Source organism: Artemia sp. Qi Xiang Cuo, chromosome 4, assembly GCF_049724085.1.
Source record: "Artemia sp. Qi Xiang Cuo chromosome 4, ASM4972408v1, whole genome shotgun sequence".
Taxonomy (NCBI): Eukaryota; Metazoa; Arthropoda; class Branchiopoda; order Anostraca; family Artemiidae; genus Artemia; species Artemia sp. Qi Xiang Cuo.
In genome coordinates this window covers 64,257,631-64,278,916 of record NC_142797.1, presented here as the reverse complement: position 1 = coordinate 64,278,916, position 21,286 = coordinate 64,257,631, and the positions used below count along the sequence as shown (strand labels likewise).

The 21,286-nt window shown below is 33.9% G+C and overlaps 1 protein-coding gene across 1 annotated transcript in view; it reads right to left on the bottom strand.

Annotated features, from left to right (window-relative positions):
* Positions 1 to 8,470: 8,470 nt before the first annotated feature.
* LOC148953327 (eye-specific diacylglycerol kinase-like) overlaps positions 8,471 to 21,286 on the bottom strand; it is a 152,505-nt gene continuing 139,689 nt past the window's right edge. Inside the window, exon 14 of the mRNA XM_089087926.1 lies at positions 8,471 to 12,004. Coding sequence (XP_088944052.1) covers positions 11,952 to 12,004 — 53 coding nt within the window. The 3' untranslated portion in view covers positions 8,471 to 11,951. The remainder of the gene's footprint in view (positions 12,005 to 21,286) is intronic.

The following is a 21,286-nucleotide window of genomic DNA, read 5'->3' as shown; positions in this document are numbered from 1 at the left end:
CGGATCACTTTTGACCATGAAAAAGTGAGCTCAAACTTTCAATTTCCAATCAAATGAGCCCTCTGAAGTTTATACAAGCATCCCTTTTATAAGGACCATATATGCCCTTGGGCGAAGTTACAACGCCTGCCCCCGGGCCCTGGGGGTTCTGTCGACACCTGAGTTTTTGTTATCTGACTTTTCAACAATTTTTAACTTAATAGCTATCACAAAATTTTTATCGGATGCATTTAAGGAAAAAGGGGCGTGGGGGGGCGGGCTAGTTGCCCATAAGTCTCTTTTGACTCTGAAAAACTGAACTAGAACTTTCAATTTACAATCAAATGAGCCCTCTCTGAAGTTTTTAAGAGCATCCCTTCCATAAGAATCATAAATTCCCCCAGGGCATAACTTACAACGCCTGCCCTCGGGCCCGGGGGGGCTGAGTCCGCCCCGCAATTTTAGTTATATGGTCTTTGAACTATTAAAAAAAATGGCTATCTCAAAGCTCTTATCGGATGGGTTTGAGGAAAAAAGGCCGTGGAGGGGGGAGGAGGGTAGATGCCCTCCAATTACTTAACTCTTAAAAAGTGAACTAGAACTTTTAATTTCCAATCAAATGAGCCATCTTCGAAATTTATACGAACATCCCTTCCATAAGATGGCCCCAGGGTATAACTTACAACCCGTGCCCTAAGGGCTGTGGGCGTATCCTCCTCAAAACATAAATTGTATCTAGAAATCAACTACGCAGAGCAAAATGGCTGTCTCAAAACGTTGATTGGATGGGTTTGGAGAAATGGTGGGCGTGGAAGGGGTGTTAGTTCCTTTCCATTCCCTTTTGCCCCTTAAAAAGGGCACTAGAACTCTCGGTTTCCAATAGAATAAGCCCCCTTTGAAGTTTATACAACAACCCCTTCCATATGAAGTGCATCTGGGAAAAAAAATAATAAACATAGGAGCCGTATGGCCTTTAATAGGCAATGCTATAGCGTTGCCTCTGAAATAGTTTTTGATAGCGTTACCGTTGCTAAGAAAAATGTTCCTAAAAATAAAACCACATCAGGAAAAATAAGATTTTATTTTTATTTAAAGTGGACACAAATTTTATTCAAAATTTACAGTATCTAATAATTTCAAACTTTCTAAAACGTTGACTAGGCAAAAGAAAGGAAAACACCCTAAAAGAAATAGGATAACAATTCATATAATTATCAAAGGAGAATAACCTTTCAATATCCCACACAAAAACATTGGAAATACAGGGTACGTCGAAGATACCCATTTTGGGGGGATAGACTTATCATTTTTATTCTTTCCTGAAAATGCAGAAACATTATGTGTAGAAATATTATGTGTGGTAGACACACAGTGTTCAAGAGTTTTTGGCCTGAGAAAGTTTGAGTGTGCTTCTAATGCAACTTTTTATGCTCCAGAAATTACAACCAATATTTTTCCGTCACCTTCTTGTAAATTAATTTCTTAAACTTTTTTTTGGGGTGACGGGGGGGGGGGGGTAGGGAGATTTGTGCATTTTAAAATTTCAAAATAAATATTTAAGACCCATTTTTCTTTTAAGATCCATAACTGTTGCACCATTGATTTCTTTTTTTGCCAAGGCACAAAGGATTTCATAAAAAAAAACAAAAAACAAAAAAAAGGAAGAACTGTCATTGCTGAATAAAACTGATTGAATTATCAAATTTTGTAAAGTAAATAGAATTGGAAAACTTTCCCAAAAATTTTTAAAAATAATTGATAGAATCAATATTGCGGATAGGCATAAAAATATTAGTTGCATTTTCGAATCCTGAAAAGTTAGACCAGAACCACATTGTTTTATAAAAGAAAAACAAGTTTAAAATAGCAGCCAAAACCACAATTGCTATTTGAATGCTACTAATTTCAAGATACCCTGTATTTTCAATATAAGGAATAAAAAATAAATACAATACAATTTAAAAATTCGTTTCATAAAATCTAAAGTTTGCTTAATCTAAAAGAACTCAATACGTACAAAGTGCAAAATACCAAAATCATTCAAGTTAGAAAACAAAACTTTGGAAAAACAAAGCCAAGGAAGATCAAACATAAAATAAAATCTATTGCAGCTTTTATCTCATCTGTGAATGTAACACGCAAGAAGATATTACAGATTGAATTAGGCGAAGTGCACTTGCATCCTTTTATCATTTACCGTGCTCAGATATCCTTTTCTAATTTTTTTCAAGATTACTTCCATTAGCATTATAGGATCTTTTCCACGTGGTATTACAGGAACATCCCAGGAAAGCGAGATCTGGGTCAAACGTTCTAATGAGACGAAGATCTACAGTAAGATAGGAGTTTACCCCAGATCCGGCATGCGCAAAAGTGTGGAACATGCTTCCAGAAGAGCTGAGACGTGGAAGCTCCCTTGGATCTTTCAAAAATAATTAAAAAATTACTTTCAATAAATAAAGTTAATTAATAATTAAGAGATTTTTCATTTATTTAATTATTATTATTATTAATGTCTCCGTTTTTATTATTATTATTATTATTTTGTAAGGTTAAGGTAGCTGTGCTTTCGTGGAGGATGGGGGAATTTGTTAGATGTTGAATTGTTTTGACGATGGATGTGGTTGTGTTGAAGAGTGGAACGGGAGCCGTAATGTGTGATTACGAGGAATTGTTAAGTTTAAGGGATTCAACGTGGGTTTTCGGATTGAGAAGTATAATTTATGTCTATTTATTTCTATTTATATTAATAAAACCCGATTGAATCTGATTCTAAAATCTGTAGTTAATTAAAAGACGCTAAATGATTTTCGTTGTCAAATTGGTTGGGACAAGTCAAAAACTTTTCAATATAATTTTTTTTACCATATTTTATGGTAACTTGTCGCAACAGTAGCGACAAGTTGCTATTGTAACTTTTCTCTACTGATAAAATTCTGTCAGCGAGGAAGAATAGCCTACTTGAAAGCCGTTTTGTGCCCAGAGACAATCCCTAAAATTACAATTCACCTTTGTTTTGTTTCGAGATATGTAGATGCAAGTCTAATAGATATAGTGCAATGACAGATGCAAGGATGAAGGGGTGGAGGAGATCCACATAACGCTTACGTGAATCACACAAGACTAATTTCAGTTAAAAAAAAGAACAAGAAATAATTTTTTTAATTTGTTCTGACGCTCTAAATTTTATTTATGGGATATGTAGTGTAGAACATGTGTTGATTAAAAATTTTATATTGTTAGTTTTAATGTTAAGTTTTGTAATGTGAAGAACTTTTTTCCTTATATATTTTATATCATATTTTTTTCTATAAATGACCATTATATGAATTTCGACTTTTAGAAGTCTAAATTTTGAATTTCGACACGTTCTTTCGACTTTTAGAAGGAAATACATGCCCCAAATGATGCGATCTTGAAAATTACACAATCAAATTTAAAGAATTCGCAAAACGCAAATATATAAAATTTTACATTATTCATTTAGCTATCCACTAGGCTTCAGTCAAAGTCTAGATATCTTATGTTACCATCTTACTGTAATAAACATATCTACTTGTATATCAAAATTTTTTGAAATAAAAAATGGAGAGATATGGCTTCTGGATGCTTATAAAGACATAAGTACCCACAGAGAGGAGACAGGGATATATTTTTTTCTAGTTAGACTTCCTTAACTTATAGTTCTTACGTTTCACAACACTAAACTATAACATAGTAAAGTTAGAAAACCTCAGATTTCGTCTTCAGTCAAAAGGAATGGATAAAGCGATATGTCATACATACTAGAAAAAAATTGAACACCCAAATCACAAATATAAACTGAAAACTCGCTAATTCAATCTTTTCAAATTGTTTTGAAATGAAAACCAAATTTTTAATTGAAACTGAACTAAGTTTTTCAAGCTAAAACTTTTATTTTGTACTTCCTTAACTTTTAAGTTCACAAAATTCACGACAACAACCAATAACAAACAACAACCGACAACCCCAAAGATTGTGTTCGGTCAAAGGGAATGAATAAAGCGATATGTCACACATAAATAAAAGAAAGTCAAACACCAAAATCATACAGTGAAGCCTGGAAAACTCAATTTTATCAAATTATTTTCCATGTTTTTGTCAGGCCTGCAACTGAAGAGCGTGACTTAAAATTTGTAATTTTAAAGTTTTAAAAAATCTTTTGCATGCATTTTTAGGATTTAAACAAAAGAGTACAACTGAATTTTCCATGATTTAATAGGGAAACATGAAAAATTCATAAAATATATTCTATGTGTTTTAAAGCTTTTAGAATTCTTTCACATGCACTGTCATTCCTCATACGAAAGAGCATACATGAAAAGTTTATAATTTTATACGATTAAAAAAAAAAAATAAAAAAAAATAAGTATTGCTAAGGCTAAACCCAAATGGCAAAATAAAAAATTATTTTATTTTATAGACGCGGTGCCAAATATTTCATCAAAACCGGTGCATAAAACCCCTTAGATACTTTTTTATCACACTGGAGGTACGCTAATTCCGACGTCCTCGCCAGCAAGCCCTTAACCTTCTGAAAACAAGAAGCAGAAGGAAAGAAAGCCGATTTTTTAAGTTGACTCAACGCATCTGAGTATATCTCACGGTTGAATATCAAACGTTATGTCTTGTCAAAAACAAAAGTTGGCGTAATAAATATAAAACATCGTTCAAAATAAAAACACGTTGCCATGAAACTTCTTGGGTGCGTTCTTTATCACACAAAAAAAGGTCCACACGTCCTCGCCAGTAAACCCTAACCTTCTAAAAATGAAAAGCTGAAGAAGGGAAAGTTGACTCTCAAATGATTCGACACATCACATTAGATCTTATGGTTAAACTTCACAGGGTATGTCTTGTGGTTAAAATTAGAATACGACACAGTGAAATAGAAAACGTCAATGATTGTCACAACACGGTGCTATGAAACATTTTGGCTACGTTTTTATTGTTCCAAAGGTATGATAGGTCCAGGGCCGTATCCAGGATGGTTTTTTTTTTTTGGGGGGGGGAGGGTGGGGGGTGTTTTAACAAGGATTTTTTCGAGGGGGGGGGGGTTACACAGAAAAAAACTAAAAAGACGGCAAAAAAAAATTTATATCCATTTTTACGACTCAGACAAACATTTGGGGCGGGGGGAAGGGGTTAAACTCCCTAACCCCCTTGGATACGGTCTTGGATAGGTCCCAATGTTCTTAATGCGTCACTACGGCAACATAAGTCACTAGGTCCTTGCTTGTAAGTGCTTAACTTAAGAAAAAGAATAATGATAAATTCTTTGGGCCTCAACATTTTTTCTTTCTATATCGGGTTGAATTTATTTATTTTTCTTAACGCCTCATTTTGTGTTTTTAGTTAATAATTATTTTTAAAGTGGAATCTCGTGCTTGTTACTGTTCCTGCTGTTAAACAAGACCATAGAGCCTTGAAGGAGATGATAATGTAACTGAATTGTTTTAATTTTTCTTGAAATAAACTAATAGATTGAAAAAAAAAAGAAAAAGCAATAATTTAGAGTTCCGAACGACTCACTGGTACCGGATAGGAGTTAATATCATGTGACTTGGTTAGGATCTCTTTTGACGCACCTTCGGATTTAGCTATTCCAGATAGAATTTTTCTATTCCAGAAGAATGAAGTGCATGTTTTAATCATTAATTATTTCTTCTAATTAATTATTTGGCCTGTTATGTGTCTTTTATGACCTTCAATGACGCACCTTCGGATTTCGCTTATTCAGCTCAGGTTCGAAAGTGACGTGACCAAAATACTAATTTTTACGTTTAAACAATTTTTACAGGCTACCAAACAGGGCGTCAATTGACAGCAATAGGCCAGCAAGTGACAGCAATCGGCAAGCAATCCGGCTCCCGGACGTGGGGCCGAAATATTCGGAGTATTTTTGTTTAATTAAGTGTTTATTTTATTGTATTCACTGCTTTATAAAAATTAAAACCCGTTTTTTTTTTTGCTTAATTTTTCGTAAATGGAAAAGCAGTGAGTTCTAAGAAATTATTAATAAATAGATAAATGAACGCATGAATATTAAGCAGCATTTAGCCTATACAAAGGGGTGTAAAACAAAATAGAAAAAAGGCCTACAACAAACACAATTAAATTTGCATAGAAAGAATTATATATAGGGCATATACATATATACTGTGAATGTGACAGTGTAACTGATAAAAAATCTAATTGAAACAATAAAAACATAAATTGAATTGAAAAAACAATTTCTTACACTACTTAGAATCCAATTAAACACAAATCCAAATGCAAAACATTTATTAGACTACTTTGAAATTGAAACCTTTGCTTCTAGTATTGAATAAAGCTGATTTAGAAGTTAATTACACAAAGGTGAGTTAGGTGTTGTATGCTGAAGATTTTCATTCAGTTATGTTTTATGGCTCTTTTAAACCAAAGTGGCCATTTTTGGGTCAATTTACTACAGAGAAAGGCAATCCTATTCAGACAAATCTATTTTATAGGTCTAAAAATCTCATTAGTCAAAATTTATAGGTCTTACAGTTATTGACTGAATTAAATCAGAATAACAAAAAAATAACACCCTAAATACAACAAATTTACACAGATGGCCTTTCCTCATTTTTTCTCAGTGAGAACTGACCTTTTGCATTTTAAAGTGAAGTCCTTTGAAATTGCCAAAATATCGTAAATACTCTCAGAGACCATAATGGATACACATGACGGAGGGCAAAACCCGAAAAACAAAAAAAAACGAAAAAAGAAGAAGAAGACATCCAGTAAATAAGGCCATATCCAGGGGGAGTGGCCGGTCTTGACCCCTAGAAGTTTTGTCCAAAAAAATGCAGATTAACAAATTTCTCATGTTGTTCTAAAAGTATTTTTTTGCACCCCCCCCCCCCCCCCAACCCAAAGTTTATTAATATATAGCCTATTTTAAAAAGTTTGTTTTTACTTTTGCACTGAAAGATGGCTTAGCGAGAGTCTTTGCCCAAATATCTGTTCTGTAATTCCGTTTTCTTCAATGGCTGAAACTAACCGTCGTTTGGTTTGGCCTTTACTCTTATATTTGGCCCTCTGTTTGTTTTTCGTACGTCAAAATATCAAGTGAAAGAAAAAGCTGTCCCACACTCTTAATTTCCAGTAATAGTACAGAAGACGTTCTACAATAGTAATGCATACCCTAAAATACAGACGACCTGTCCTGTAAATTCACAGCAATGCATTAAAGCATCCATAATACATTCTTTATCCAACAATGATCTGGAATTTCAAAATTGTTTTGGCTATTTTGGGAACTAAATTTATCTTACGAACTATGGATGTCACTTTAAATAGCCAAAAGGTCAGTAGTACCAATCTATTCTGATTCTTCTCATGAACTAACAATCATAACAAAATAAAGCTGGTAAGAATTTAACAAACTAAAATATAGTGAAAACAGGTATAATATTTTTAACACTTTTAAATATTTTAAAAATAATATACCCGTTGTCACTATATTCTCATTTGTTAAAATCTGTAAATGGAAAGGCAGTGTGGTCTAAGAAATTATTTAAAGCTGGTAAGCAAGGTTTATTTAAAAACAAAGCTGGTAAGCAAGGTTTATTTAAAAACAAAGCCGGTAAGCAAGATTTATGTAAAAACAAAGCTGGTAAGCAAGAATTTAAACAATTCTTGCTTAATTTTACAAGTAAAGCTTGACTCAATGGACTTTAACAGATTCTTTCAGTTTAATTCAGGTTTCATTTCTTTGGAAAGAATTTGAAATTACCAGGATTAGGTTACAACACTCAAAAAACTAATGGAATTTCTGGCAGAAATAATTTTTGTATTCATATAGAGAATCAAGTTGAAAATCGAATGGTGTTTTTCCTTTTCATAATTTTTACAAAAAAAGGAAACACACAAAACCAAAAATGAATCACCCACTATTTCAAGTAATTCAACGAAATCATAGATGGCACTTGAATTAAACTTAATGGAACTTAAATCAAACTGAAAGAACCTTTTCCACCAATTAAGTAAATCTTTGCTGCTAAGGACGAAAAAAAAAGTTTGGTTGTTCCATAGTAGTTCGTTCACAGAAGAATCAAAATAGAATGCTACCAATAGGTCTACAGTGATTCGATTTCGTCTTTTCTGACACCCCAAGATTTTGGGTGAGCGATAAAAGTAACAGTTATAAGAATAATTTACATCAATCGCCAGTTTCGTCTAGTATCACAGAGGACCAAAACCACCCCACGTTCAACGGGGTGGACCAATCCACCCCGCGCTTATTGCAAATAATTGCAACAATTTATTGAATAAGCGTAATTGTTGCGCTCTACCGAATGCATTTTAGCATCAAAATAGATGTCTTATCAAAAAAAAATCTTATATGCAGGGCCGTGTCCAGGATTTTTGCTTTTTTCAGAGGGTGTTTTTCACAAAGATTTTTGTTTTTGGGGGTGGGGGGGGGGCTTTACACAAAAAAAACTCAAAAAACGCATAAAAACTTGTTTATATCCATTTGTATTCCGTTTTATGAGTCAGACAAACATTTCGGGGGGGGGGTCAAACCCTTCAACCCCCCTCCCTAGACACGGCCTTGCTTGCATACTATAGAACTTTTGAACCTAATCAAAATAAAGTTCCCTTATACAAACAGATAAATATCCAAAAATTTTCTATCTATAAAAGGAGGAATTACAGCTTATTGAGCTCTGAAGCACAATAACCAAATCATTAATAGCGGTGGGTTTCAATAAACGCTTATGAACACAATTCAATAATTGTACTTGGCTATTGAACGCAAAAATTTCAAAAATAAATTGCAGCAATCTTATTGAACACGGGGCTAGTTTGATATTCCTTACACGCTCTGTTATCTTTTTATTTTATGTTTTTTTTTTTTTACAGAAAATCAAGAAACAGTGACATAGATTCGATTAGATTCGGGATATTTTTATCAATGTATCAAAACCGGTTTAACAGCTTTCTGCCGAATCTAAAAATCGATATTGAGCCGCTAGAAAACACACTACATTTTAGAAAATGTGATATAAATATATATGTTATTCAATTGAATTTGATTATATATATTTGGTTTCTAAATATTGATAGATATATATTTCTTTTGGATACTATTTTGGTATTTCTTTCATGTTTATTTATTTTTGACTTTGTTTAATAGACTTGATAATCCCTTCTGAACGATTAGATTATGTAAAAAAAAAAAAAAAAAAAAAAAAAAAAAAAAAACCAAAAAAAAAACCTGTTTTGTTAAAACAAAATCGAATATGAGTCTAATGATATGTCACCGGTTTTACGACATCAGAAATCTTCGTTACAATTATAAAATCCTATCAAGTTCATACTGGTACTTTACATACAACCCCGCAATCAACCAGAATAATATATTAAAAATTGTGTGTAGAAAAAGGCTAAAATCACAGGTTAACATAAATTGACTTTGGGTTGGGTGCAACCTACATTAAATATGAGAACTTCCCATAAGACAGTGTTGACAAATATATACAAGGTACAAAAATACCAGAAAGATACACTTTTTCAGCCGATAGAGGGAAGGCACAAGGCTTATAAAGAATGAGCATCAGCTGTGAAACAACTCCATACAACGTTTACTATTAACATTTATAAAATATTACAACAGAAGATATCATAACATGCTAGTTATCCAGGGGCACCAATACAAAGAATGTATGGGGGGATTAGAGATTTATCTACATTTTATTCTTAAAGCCAATTCAGCCAAAGGAAAAGCTGATCGTCTCCAAACACGGTGGGAGGAGATCGTAAGGAAAAATTTGATGGAAAGGTGCAACTTCATGGGAGGGTGTTTCGAGAGAGGCTTTGAACAGATTGAGATAGAGGAGGAGCGTACTTAGCTGTCTTGGCCTCTGGTGGCTTGGTGCGGCAGTGAGTTGCTAGTAGTAGCAGTATTCTTAACAAAGATACAAAAAACACTACTTGAAGAAATTCATAGGCGAGGGGGCAATTCATTTTCAAATCTGGGGAAGGGGATCTAGGAGTGAGGCCAAATTGGCACCCATGGAGTGATCATGCAACAAAACTAATGTTTTTAAATTTAAACGAAAATAGGTGAACTTACAGACTGCTAAAATTCCACAAAATTTTACTGTTTCAAATTTTGCGCATTGACGAATTTAAAAATTTACATCATTTCTATTTGAATTCCCTTACATAATTTTCAATTGCCCCAAAGTAGATGTTACCAGTGTGCCCAAATTCTGACCCCCAAAACTTGTATTTAAGTGTAAATAAATAGCGTTTGTAATTGACATCGTTTATACAAGAAGGTTTTTAAATTCGGAAAAATAAACATTTGCAGTTTTTCGATTCATCAGGAAAAAAAGGCCAAAAAAGACCCTTAGATATGGCGAGAAATGATAATATAATGCCCAGTACACAGCAATCCGATCATCCAAAGGTCCACTACCTTATAGTCATACCTGGAACAAAAGGGAATAAGGAGACTCTAGGTTAGTCGCAAAGAACCCTCCACGAAAGTTTGTGAAATCCAGACCTAAGAATGTACGCTATGAAGCACCAACCCCATTTCATTCTCTCAAGATCAGATTTATTCATACCTATAGGCCAATTCATATCAATAAGGGATTATTAAAACTCCGTTTAGGAGGGAGCTAAAGGGATAGGTTCCTAGCGTAAGGGGGAGACATAAGATAAAAGGCTCCACTTTAACATTGCTAAAAGTTTTTTTTCTCATTTTGATATGTTTGAAGTGACATGTGACATGAATACATTTGACATGTTTTCTTTCTCATTTGACATTTAAAGATTCTTGATTGAAGATTGTTTGCCTTGAAGATTGCTAAGCCTTAGGAGAGAGAATGGAAAGTTTTAAGGCCACGCAACTTAATTGGCCAAGACCAAAATGGCCAAACCAAAGAATGACGAGTGGTTCGATCTTTTACTCCGAACAAGCTATTCACTAGATTCAAATGCAAATGAACGCGGTAGTGTGAATCGGAAACAGGTTTATGAGAACAGGAATATGAGAACAGGTCATTAGAAAGACAATGAAAGTCCACACTACATTTATAGAGCCAACCCTGAACATTAACACCCTTCAGAAGCTTTGAAACATAAATTTAATTTTTTTCTGGCTTTTTTTTATTTTTATCTCGGTAACTTAAGCAAAAAAAGAACAAATAAACAATGAACAAGGAATGTAGCATACTATCCACAGTTTATATAAAATACCAGTAAGTTTACCGCAGATGATTTCTGGCTCTTCATTCTCGGTGCGAACAAAAAGCTCCTCCCACTTATTTCTGCACTTATTGTCCACTTATTGGTTGAGCCGGCCAAGTGGTTTTGCCAGTACTTGTTCTGTAGGTGATTATTCTTTGTCTACCCGCGAAAAGATCTAATGCCGCTTATGTTTATATCTGCAAAAACGTTCTCTGGAGCACTCGCACCTCGGTCCGGGTTTTTATAATGGGTAAAATAGGGAAAGATCATACTAGATAATTATATAAACTGTGATAATATCTATGGTTAGCTTTCCCGTTGCGACTTTAAGGATCAAACGAGATATAGCACAAAATGAAAATACTTTTATAAGGTTTAGATTCCAGGGGCAGCTACCCAGGTCAAAATACATTTCCATTTTTCTAATATTCTGTGATAATTATAAATAAAAGACTCATACAAAATTATTGTAAGCGTCGTAGACAGTACACACAGCTCTTGATATAGAAATAGTAAGTGAATAAATACAATTTGTTAAAGGTGATTTTCTACAAAACGAAGAAAACATATGTAAAATAACCTTTTTCACAAAAAAAACATTTTTCGGCAAAACCATGACCTGGAACGTAAGGTTGAAACACTGGGTATTAAAGGGATTACTCAGTAATGAGTAGATAAAGGAATGTTTCAAACAAAACCCCAAACTTCAAGGCACGTATCATCTACACAACCGTCTCGGGATCCTCGTTTCCGTTCTGTTGGAAATACTCTTGACCTAAAAAACAAGATACAATTAAAAACATTGTAATGGAACGTAAAGGTATATAGGGCCGCGTATAAGTCAATTTACCATTTTAAAATGAAATATCCTTTTTTGAAATACATAAAACCCACTTATGTAATATGATTTCCATGTGTTGGGTTAATTGACTCCTTAGGCCTGGCAATAAAACATTTCAGAGAGGTTGTTCATGCCTTTATTTACATGTTTGCTGTGTACTTTTAAATACAGATTTTTTTAAGCAGAGATTTATTGATTTTTCGTTTTTATCTGACTAAAAAGACCATGTGTGACTTAGGACTGATCTAGAATTAATCACTAAGTGAGACGTACTCTAATTCAGTGCAGTTTATAAAATCATGAAAACTCTTAATGCATAAACTCCAAATTTTTGAGGCACGATTTTTACCTATAGTCCGATAGCTATACCGATTTACCAATACCGATAGCCCGAAGAGTACAGACAATTTATAAGACTGGAAATCGGAGCTAGAGAGAAAATCATCCACACCACCTAGCGTTTGGCGTTTCTTGAATTTTTTAAAGGTCATAATATGGTAAATTTACTTTAATTGGCAAAATTAGTGCAGTAATAAACCATAGTTCAGAAGATTAGTTAGTAAAAAATAAAATTATATATATACATATATATATATATATATATATATATATATATATATATATATATATATATATATATATATATATATATATATATATATATATATATATATATATATATATATATATATATATATATCCTCGTTACTTTATGCATGTTAGGCCTGTTTTATTGTTGGTTTTATTTTAGTTTTAGTTTTATTGCTTATTCTACCGTAAGTTGAATTTGATCATTCTACTTTTTAGGTAGCGTATCTTATATAAATTATTGTAAAATTATTTTCTTTTAATTTCAATACGTGGTTGATACAAAATTCCCACTTGAATTATACAAAAATAAGCAAATAAAAAAAATGTCTATTAAATTGAGGGCATATCAGTATATCCGTGGTGAAAACTATATTTAAATTAAATGAATATTAAGGAATAGCTCCCTATGCTGAACGCTTGAGTAAAATCCCCTACCCCTGGCCCTCCTTGGACACGGCCTTGCCCTCGTAGTTTCTTTTGGAACACGATAATTAAACATCCTAAGGACAGGCGAATGCCAAATAAGGGGCTTTTTCGTAATAAATGTACTCAATACGACCAAACCGCTACTTATAAAGAGTGCCGTTTGGTACCTCATCAACAGGTCCACTCGTAGGATTACTTTTTTTGTGGGAGGGGGGTTCGGCTGAGGTAGGAAAATAATATTTGCCGATTTGAAAAACAAGTTTCCGAAAATTGGGGATAAATTTGGACTTTTTTGCGGGTTGCCTCTGAGCCCCCCTGTATAGTTCATGCTTACCAATAAACTGAATTTTTCAACAAATTTTTATCATCTACAGTTTGTACGGCTATTAGATAGATGTGGCGGTTTTTTAGCTTTCTCTTGCATAATTTCCTTTTAAGGGTAATTCGAGTCATTTTCAAATAACTTGCAGTATTGAAGTTTTGTCAAACATCGTATCATATTCTAATTACATCATTAAAAAAATAAAATAAGATCTTTTCTTAGAGCAAGATCATGTATTGTGTGTGCACATGTTTAGTTAAGTGAATTAATATTGATTTCAAATATGTTTGTTCAACCCTCACACTTTGAAGAACAGAACAGATCATCAATTAATTGAAAAAACTCCAAAAAAAGCTCATAATTTGGAAACTAAAACATGACCAAATTAAAAAAAAGAAAAATTCCTGCTTTTCAAATCAATACTTCGAAAAGCACAACAAACCTTCAAAAGAGCAGTCATTCATCCGGCAAAGTTGGGATGAGAGGATGTCATAAAGAAAGATTTAAGAGAAATGAGAACTTCATAGGAGGGTTTAAAAAGGGAGGCTGTGAATAGATGGAGGAGGCCTCAGGCGGATTGGTGCTGCGGTGAGTTGTAAATAGTAGTAGTAGTAAGGAAAACATCCGAGAATATAAACTACCATTAAAAAGAAGCATTATATACATAATTAAAAAATTGGGTAGAAATTTGCTAGAATTTTGCGGATATGAAAATTTAATGTTATTAAATGGTAGATTTGAAAATTATAAAAATCTGGGGGAGTTTACTTGTTTGTCGGGGCATTCTCCAAGCATAATTGATTAGATTTTAACTAGTCTGTCTTTGAGTGAAAGGGTGGTAGATTTTGGTGTATTAATGGTCGTAGGTTCCGATCACTTTCCTATCAGTGCAACTATAGAGGTCGTGGAAGCAGCCTCAACAATTAAGGAGCATAGTAGTAAAAGTAGATCTTATCCGGGGGGTGGACTTCATAAAAGACTAAGAGTGGAGGAAAATGATAAGAATAATTTTGAAGAATTATTGACGGAATTAAGTAATCAAGATTTACTGGATAAAAGTTTAGAATTAGCCCAAGAAGGGAATATCGATTCAGCACTAGAAATTTTGGGTAGGTTAGTTTACCGCGCGGGAGAGAAAATATGCAAAAATAGAGGGAACCAGGCTATTGGGACATTTTATGCTGAGGAGTGTAGGAATAAAAGGGAGGAACTTTGGGAGGCACTGAAGATACTGAAAACAAATAAAGAAGGAGATTATTTTCAACTACTAAATCAGAATTATAAGAGAGAGAGAAAGGAATACAAGAATCTTGTAGAGTTGAAAAAAAAGGAAGTACGAGATGGAAATAGCTGAAAGGCTAAAGTTAGTCTTTATAAAAAATGAATCAAAAGAGTTCTGGAAGCTTGTTAAAGAATCAACGGGGAATAAAAATGAAGAAAAAGGTACAATTGAGGCAACAAGATGGCCAGACTACTTAGAAAATAAAGAATTAGAAGAAATCAGGAGCTACACATCCGATGGAAATTCAATGTGCGGGGACATGTTTGAGGAAGAAATTATAGAGAGAGGAGATGAAGGAAGAGGACTACGAATTATTAAAATCTGTCACCGAGGATGAAACAGTTAAGACTATGAAAAAAAAGAAGGGTAATTCAGCTCCTGGTTTAGACGGAATCCCAATGCAAGTATGGAAATGGGTAAAAGTATGGGTTATCCAAATCATCGCTTTTACATTTTTGTCCATTATCAACAACCCTCAATGGCCAGAACAATGGAATATGTCTGTCACCATACCGTTATATAAAAAAAAGGGGATAGCGTGGATCTCAGGAATTACCGCATGATCAGTATGGGCAATGGTGTAAGCAAGCTTTTCGCAAAAGTGTTAGGGAATAGATTAAATAAGTGGCTAGAAAAATCACAGTAAGTTATTGAAATACAATCAGTAATGTGTGAAAATTATAATACTAGAAGTGGAATTTTTATTTTAACCAGTCTAATGAAGAAATATACCATGAAACAAGAGGATAAGTTATTTGTGGCCTTTTTGGACATAAAGGGTGTATTTGGAAGCGTAAGTGCGGAAGTTTTTGTGCATTGTTTGTTTAGCTGGGGATTACTGTATCCGTTTGTTCAAATTTTATTACGGTAAAGTTTGTAGTGCCTAAATCAATAAGAATTCCAAATAGGGATAGGTCCTTTTATTAGACAATGAAACGAAAATATAAAAACAAAGACTCTAAATATTTCGATGACACAGTCGGTCATCATCATCAGTAGAGTTACTAATATATCAAAATTAAAACAAACTGCTTTTATACTAAACAAAAGAATCACTTCCGGGTCAAAGCAAGTTACCGGTCCATTGACTTAAAAAGTTCACTAACTGTTCTTGAATTTTTTAATACTGCGTTGAATAAAGGTAGTACAATTTTCTTTGAAATTGCAATTTCTATATATATATATATATATATATATATATATATATATATATATATATATATATATATATATATATATATATATATATATATATATATATATATATATATATATATATATATATATATATATATATATATATATATATATTTATATATAGTAGAGTGCTAAGTTATATTTCTATAGCACTATGTTCCTTCCCATGCTATTCTATAGCACTATGTTCCTTCCTATGTTATTCTATAGCAGCTCTACACCTTTTCAAAGAGAGTGAGTATCCTCTCACACCTATACTTCCTTGGCACCTTTCCAGAGCATGTACTTGACGATGGAGAAAAAGGGTTAAAGTGATTAGCAATTATGAGCGGGAATCCCCGCTCGGGGATATATATATATATATATATATATATATATATATATATATATATATATATATATATATATATATATATATATATATATATATATATATATATATATATATATATATATATATATATATATATATATATATATATATATATATATATAATATATATATATATATATATATATATATATATGATATATATATATATGTATATATATATATATATATTTATTGTTTTTTTCATCCATACCCGGGCACTTCGTATTGAAGGAATTGTCGTGGAAACTTCGAAAAAGGCTAATTCGATTGGAAATTGGAGAGGCTAGTGCCCTTTTTAATAGTCGAAAGTGATTGGAGGGCAACTAGCCCCCCCCCCAATGCCCATCAGTCTCCCAAATACATCCAATCAAAATTTTGAGATAGCCATTTTTTTCAGCGTAGTTGATTTTCAGATAGAAAATATGTTTTTGAGGAGGACAATCCCCCACATCCCTCGGGGCAAGGGTTTTAAGTTATGCCCTGGGGGCATATAAGGTTTTTATAGAAGGCGTTGTCGTAGAAACTTCAAAAAAGACTCATTCGATTGAAAATTCAAAGGGCTAGTGCCCTTTTTAATAGTAAAAGGTGATTGGAGGGCAACTAGCCCCCCATCACCCATCATCCCCCCAAACACATCCAATCAATATTTTCAGAAAGCCATTTTGTTCAGCGTCGTTGATCTCGAGATAGAAAATATGTTTTTGAGGAGGACACTCCCTCACAACCCTCGGGGCAAGGGTTTTAAGTTATGCCCTGAGGGGTTATAAGAACGATGTTGGCACAATGTATCATTTATTATTTTTTTGTCTTTTAGAGCAGGGCACTTCGTATCGAACAAGTTGTGGTAGAAACTTTGAATAGGCCTCATACAATTGGAAATTGGAGTGGCTTGTGCCCTTTTTAATAGTCGAAAGTGATTAACACCCCTTCCAGGCCCACCATTTCCCGAAACACATCCAATCAAAATTTTGAGATAGCCATTTTGTTCAGCGTAGTTGATTTCCATATAGAAATTATGTTTTTGAGGAAGAAACTCCCCCAAAGCCCTCAGGGCAAGGGTTGTAAGTTATGCTCTGGGAGCATAAAAGGTTCTTATAGAAGGCGTTGTCGTAGAAACTTCAAAAAAGGCTCATTCGATTGGAAATTGAAAGGGCTAGTGCCGTTTTTAATAGTCGAAAGTGATTGGAGGGCAACTAACCCCCCTCTCACGCCCACCTTTTCCCTAAGCACATCCAATCAAGATTTTAAGATAGCCATTTTATTCAACGTAGTTTTAAGTTCTGTGAATTAGGTCTGTGAGGATGACAATCCCCTCACAGCCCTCAGGACAAGGGTTGTAATATATGCCCTGGGACATATAAAGTTTTTATAGAACGCGTTGTCGTAAAAACCTCAAAAAGGGCTCAGTCGATTAGAAATTGAAATAGCTAGTGCCCTTTTTAATAGTCGAAAGTAATTGGAAGGCAACTAACACCCCTTCCACGTCCACCATTTCCCCAAATACATCCAATCGAAATTTTGAGATAGCTATTTTGTTCCACGCAGTTAAAGTTCAGAAAATTATACCTTTGAGCAGGACACTCCCCCCACAGTCTTCAGGGCAAGGGTTATAAGTTATGCCCTGGGGGCATATAAGTTTTTATTGAAATGTTTTTTCATAGAAACTTGGAAAAGAGCTCATTCGATTGGAAATTCAAAGGGCTAGTGCCCTTTTTCATAGTCGAAAGTGATTTGAGGGCAACTACCCCCCCCCCCTCTCTCGCCCAACTTTTCTCCAAACACATCCAATCAAAATTTTTAGAAATCCATTTTGTTCAGTGGTGTGGATTTCCAGATAGAAATTATGTTTTTGAGGAGGACATTCCCCCACAGCCCTCAGGGCAAGTGTTATCTTATGACATGCTAGGCATTTTTTTCATTAGGATTTTCTTTTTCGTTGTTGTAAAATTTAGTTAGAAAATGGCTGTGTATTTTCGTTGGCAATATTTTCAGCGCTAAAGTATGCCACCAGGCATGTGCGCTGTTTTGTGACATTTATTTATGTACGTGTTATAAATAAAAATCTTCTACTCTATTCTACTCTCCGCGTCCACCATTTCCCCAAACATATCCAATCAAAATTTGTAGATAGCTATTTTGTTCCACGCAGTTTAAAGTTCAGGAAATTATACTTTTGAGTAGGACACTCCCCCCACAGTTTTCAGGGCAACAGCCATTAGTTATGCCCCGGGGGCATATAAGGTTTTTATTGAAAGCATTGTCGTAGAAAATTGAAAAAGGACTTATTCCATTGAAAATCGAAATGTCTAGTACCCTTTTTAATAGTCGAAAGTTATTTGAGGGCAACTAACCCCCCTCTCACGCACACCTTTTCCCCAAACACATCCAATCAACATTTTTCGATAGCCTTTTTATTCAACCTAGTTGAAAGTTTTGGAAATTATGTCTTTAAGGGTGACAACCCATCCCCCCACAACACTCAGGACAAGGGTTGTAAGTTATGCCCTGGGAGCATGTAAGATTTTTATAGAAAGCGATGTTGTAGAAACTTCAAAAAGGGCTCATTCAATTGAAAATTGAAAGGGCTAGTGCCCTTTTGATAGTCGAAAGTGATTGAAGGGCAACTAACCCCCCTATCAGCCCACCATTTCACCAAACACATCCAATCAAAATTTTGATATATCCATTTTGTTCAACGTAGTCGAAAGTTCTGGAAAGTAGGTCTTTTAGGATGATAACCCCATCAGAGCCCTCAGTGCGAGGGTCGTAAGTTAATCCATGGGGGCATATAAGGTTTATATAGAAAGAAATTTGTAGTTTTTTGTAGAAATTTCAAAAGGGGCTCATTTGATTGGAAATTGAAATTGCATTTTTTTAATAGTCGAAGGTGAGTGGAGAGTAATTAACCCCCCCCCTCTTAAACCCCCCCATTTCCCAAAACACATTCAATGAAAGTTTAGAGATAGCCATTTTGTTCAACATAGTTGAAAGCTCTGGAAATTATGTATTTAAGAATGACAATTGGCCAGTAATTAACCCCCTTTCACGCCCACCATTTCCCCAAACACATTCAATCAAAGTTTAAAGATAGCCATTTTTTTCAACGTAGTTTAAAGATCTGGAAATTAGGTCTTAGAGAATGACAACCGCCCTCACAGCCCTTAGGGTAAGGGTTGTAATTTATGCCCTGGGGGGATATAAGGTGTTTATAGGAAGTGTTGTCGTAGAAACTAAAAAAAGGCTCATTCGATTGGAAGGCTTGACATTTTTATAGTAAAGATCGATGTGGGTATAATGTAATATTTTTTTGTTGTTGTTGTTGTTTAGACCAGGGCACTTTGTATCGAAGGAGTTGTCGTAAGAACTTCGAAAATGGCTCATTCGATTGAAAATAGAAAGGGCTGATGCCCTTTTTAATAGTCGAAAGTGATTGGAGGGAAACTAAACCCCTCCCACGCCCACACTCCCAATTGACTTTATGTTTAAAAACTAAATGTTGGCATAAGATTAAATCAAAATGCACTGTGTTTATGCTAATTCCCAATAAGGCATCTCAGCAGTATCCCAAGAACGACTGAGGGTATTACGTTCAAACTTTCGGGGCTGCTTCTGCTCTTAAAATTTAACCAAATCAAAATAGCGTAAGTGTATCTAAAGTATCAAAGAAAGTAAACAGATTTTTTTGCGAATGGTATAAAGTTTTCCATTTCAGGCTAACTAGAGGAGGTACGAAACTAAATTAAACACTACTATTTGTGTCCAGATTTTTAAGAGGGTGTGTGTTGTTAAAAATTGCTGGATATTTTTCTCCAGCATACAAATAGCAGGCCAAACTATAAATTCTTAAAAAAACGAAAAGATTTAGAGTATTATTTTCTTTTTCTCTGAAAATGTAATATAAAACGAACAGAAATTAATTAAACAAAACTTTTTCCACAAAATAAGTTTTTCAAAAAAAGTAAAGAACTCAATTAAACAAAAAATGAGCAAAAATAAAATCAAATAATCTACCAAGCGTGAAACTACCACAAATCAGCATCGATACATAAATGAAAGCCAAAACGAACAGAAATTACAATAAATAACCGAGTCAAACTCAAAACTAGCAGAAGATAACAAAAGTTGGTCTCAAAACCCCTATGCCTTCTCAAGGCCAGAACATAATTTGCACTTTACTGAAAAAAAATACAAATGAATGTACATAGTCAGTTTAATATACATATACTGATATTTAGTAATCAAAACGTTAATATTATTTGATTTATTAAAGTTATAAAAGTAAAAACATTTGTTTTTTTTTTCAGTAAAGTGCAAATTATGCTATGGGGACACCAAAGGGGGATTGAAATGGGGAGGATACAGCACGATTATTTTAAAAGATTAATAGGGTTATATACAAAGTTTAATAGCATTGTTATAAAGAGTGACCTGGGGCTTTTCAGCTTAAGAAATAAACGGTTAGTACACATGGTCACATGGTAGGTTATTGGAAAACATTATTGTTATGTCAATTATCGGTTAATAAAAACTGCTTTCAAAGAAATGTTATTGGATAAAAGGAAAGATTCTTAGCCTGTGCAAATTAAGAGTATACTAGACAAATATGGGCTATCAGGCTGGTGGAATGACGGCATTGGACCAGGAGTGGAAACAGGGTTGATTGCAAAAGCTGTGGAAAAAGTGCTACAAGATCAAGAGATCCAGGTTTGGCAAGAAGACAAGGATAAGTCACAATCCCTTGGAATATATAGAAACATTAAAAAGCCTGGGGAGAAGAAATATTTCAAAAATTTGGGCTACAAAATGATACTTTAAAATGGGTTTTATCAGTCAGAGGGAATTTTATGCCGCTTGGGGGGGGGAGAAAGTATTTAGGGAGGGTTAAGGTATGGAATGGTCCCTTCTCTTGTCCGGTATACTGATAGTCTGAAGATTTAAAACATTTTATGTGTTATTGTGAAGAACTGAAGGTACTTAGAAAATAAAATAGGAAGCAGTTGCAAAGTGGATATTAGAAATTTCGGA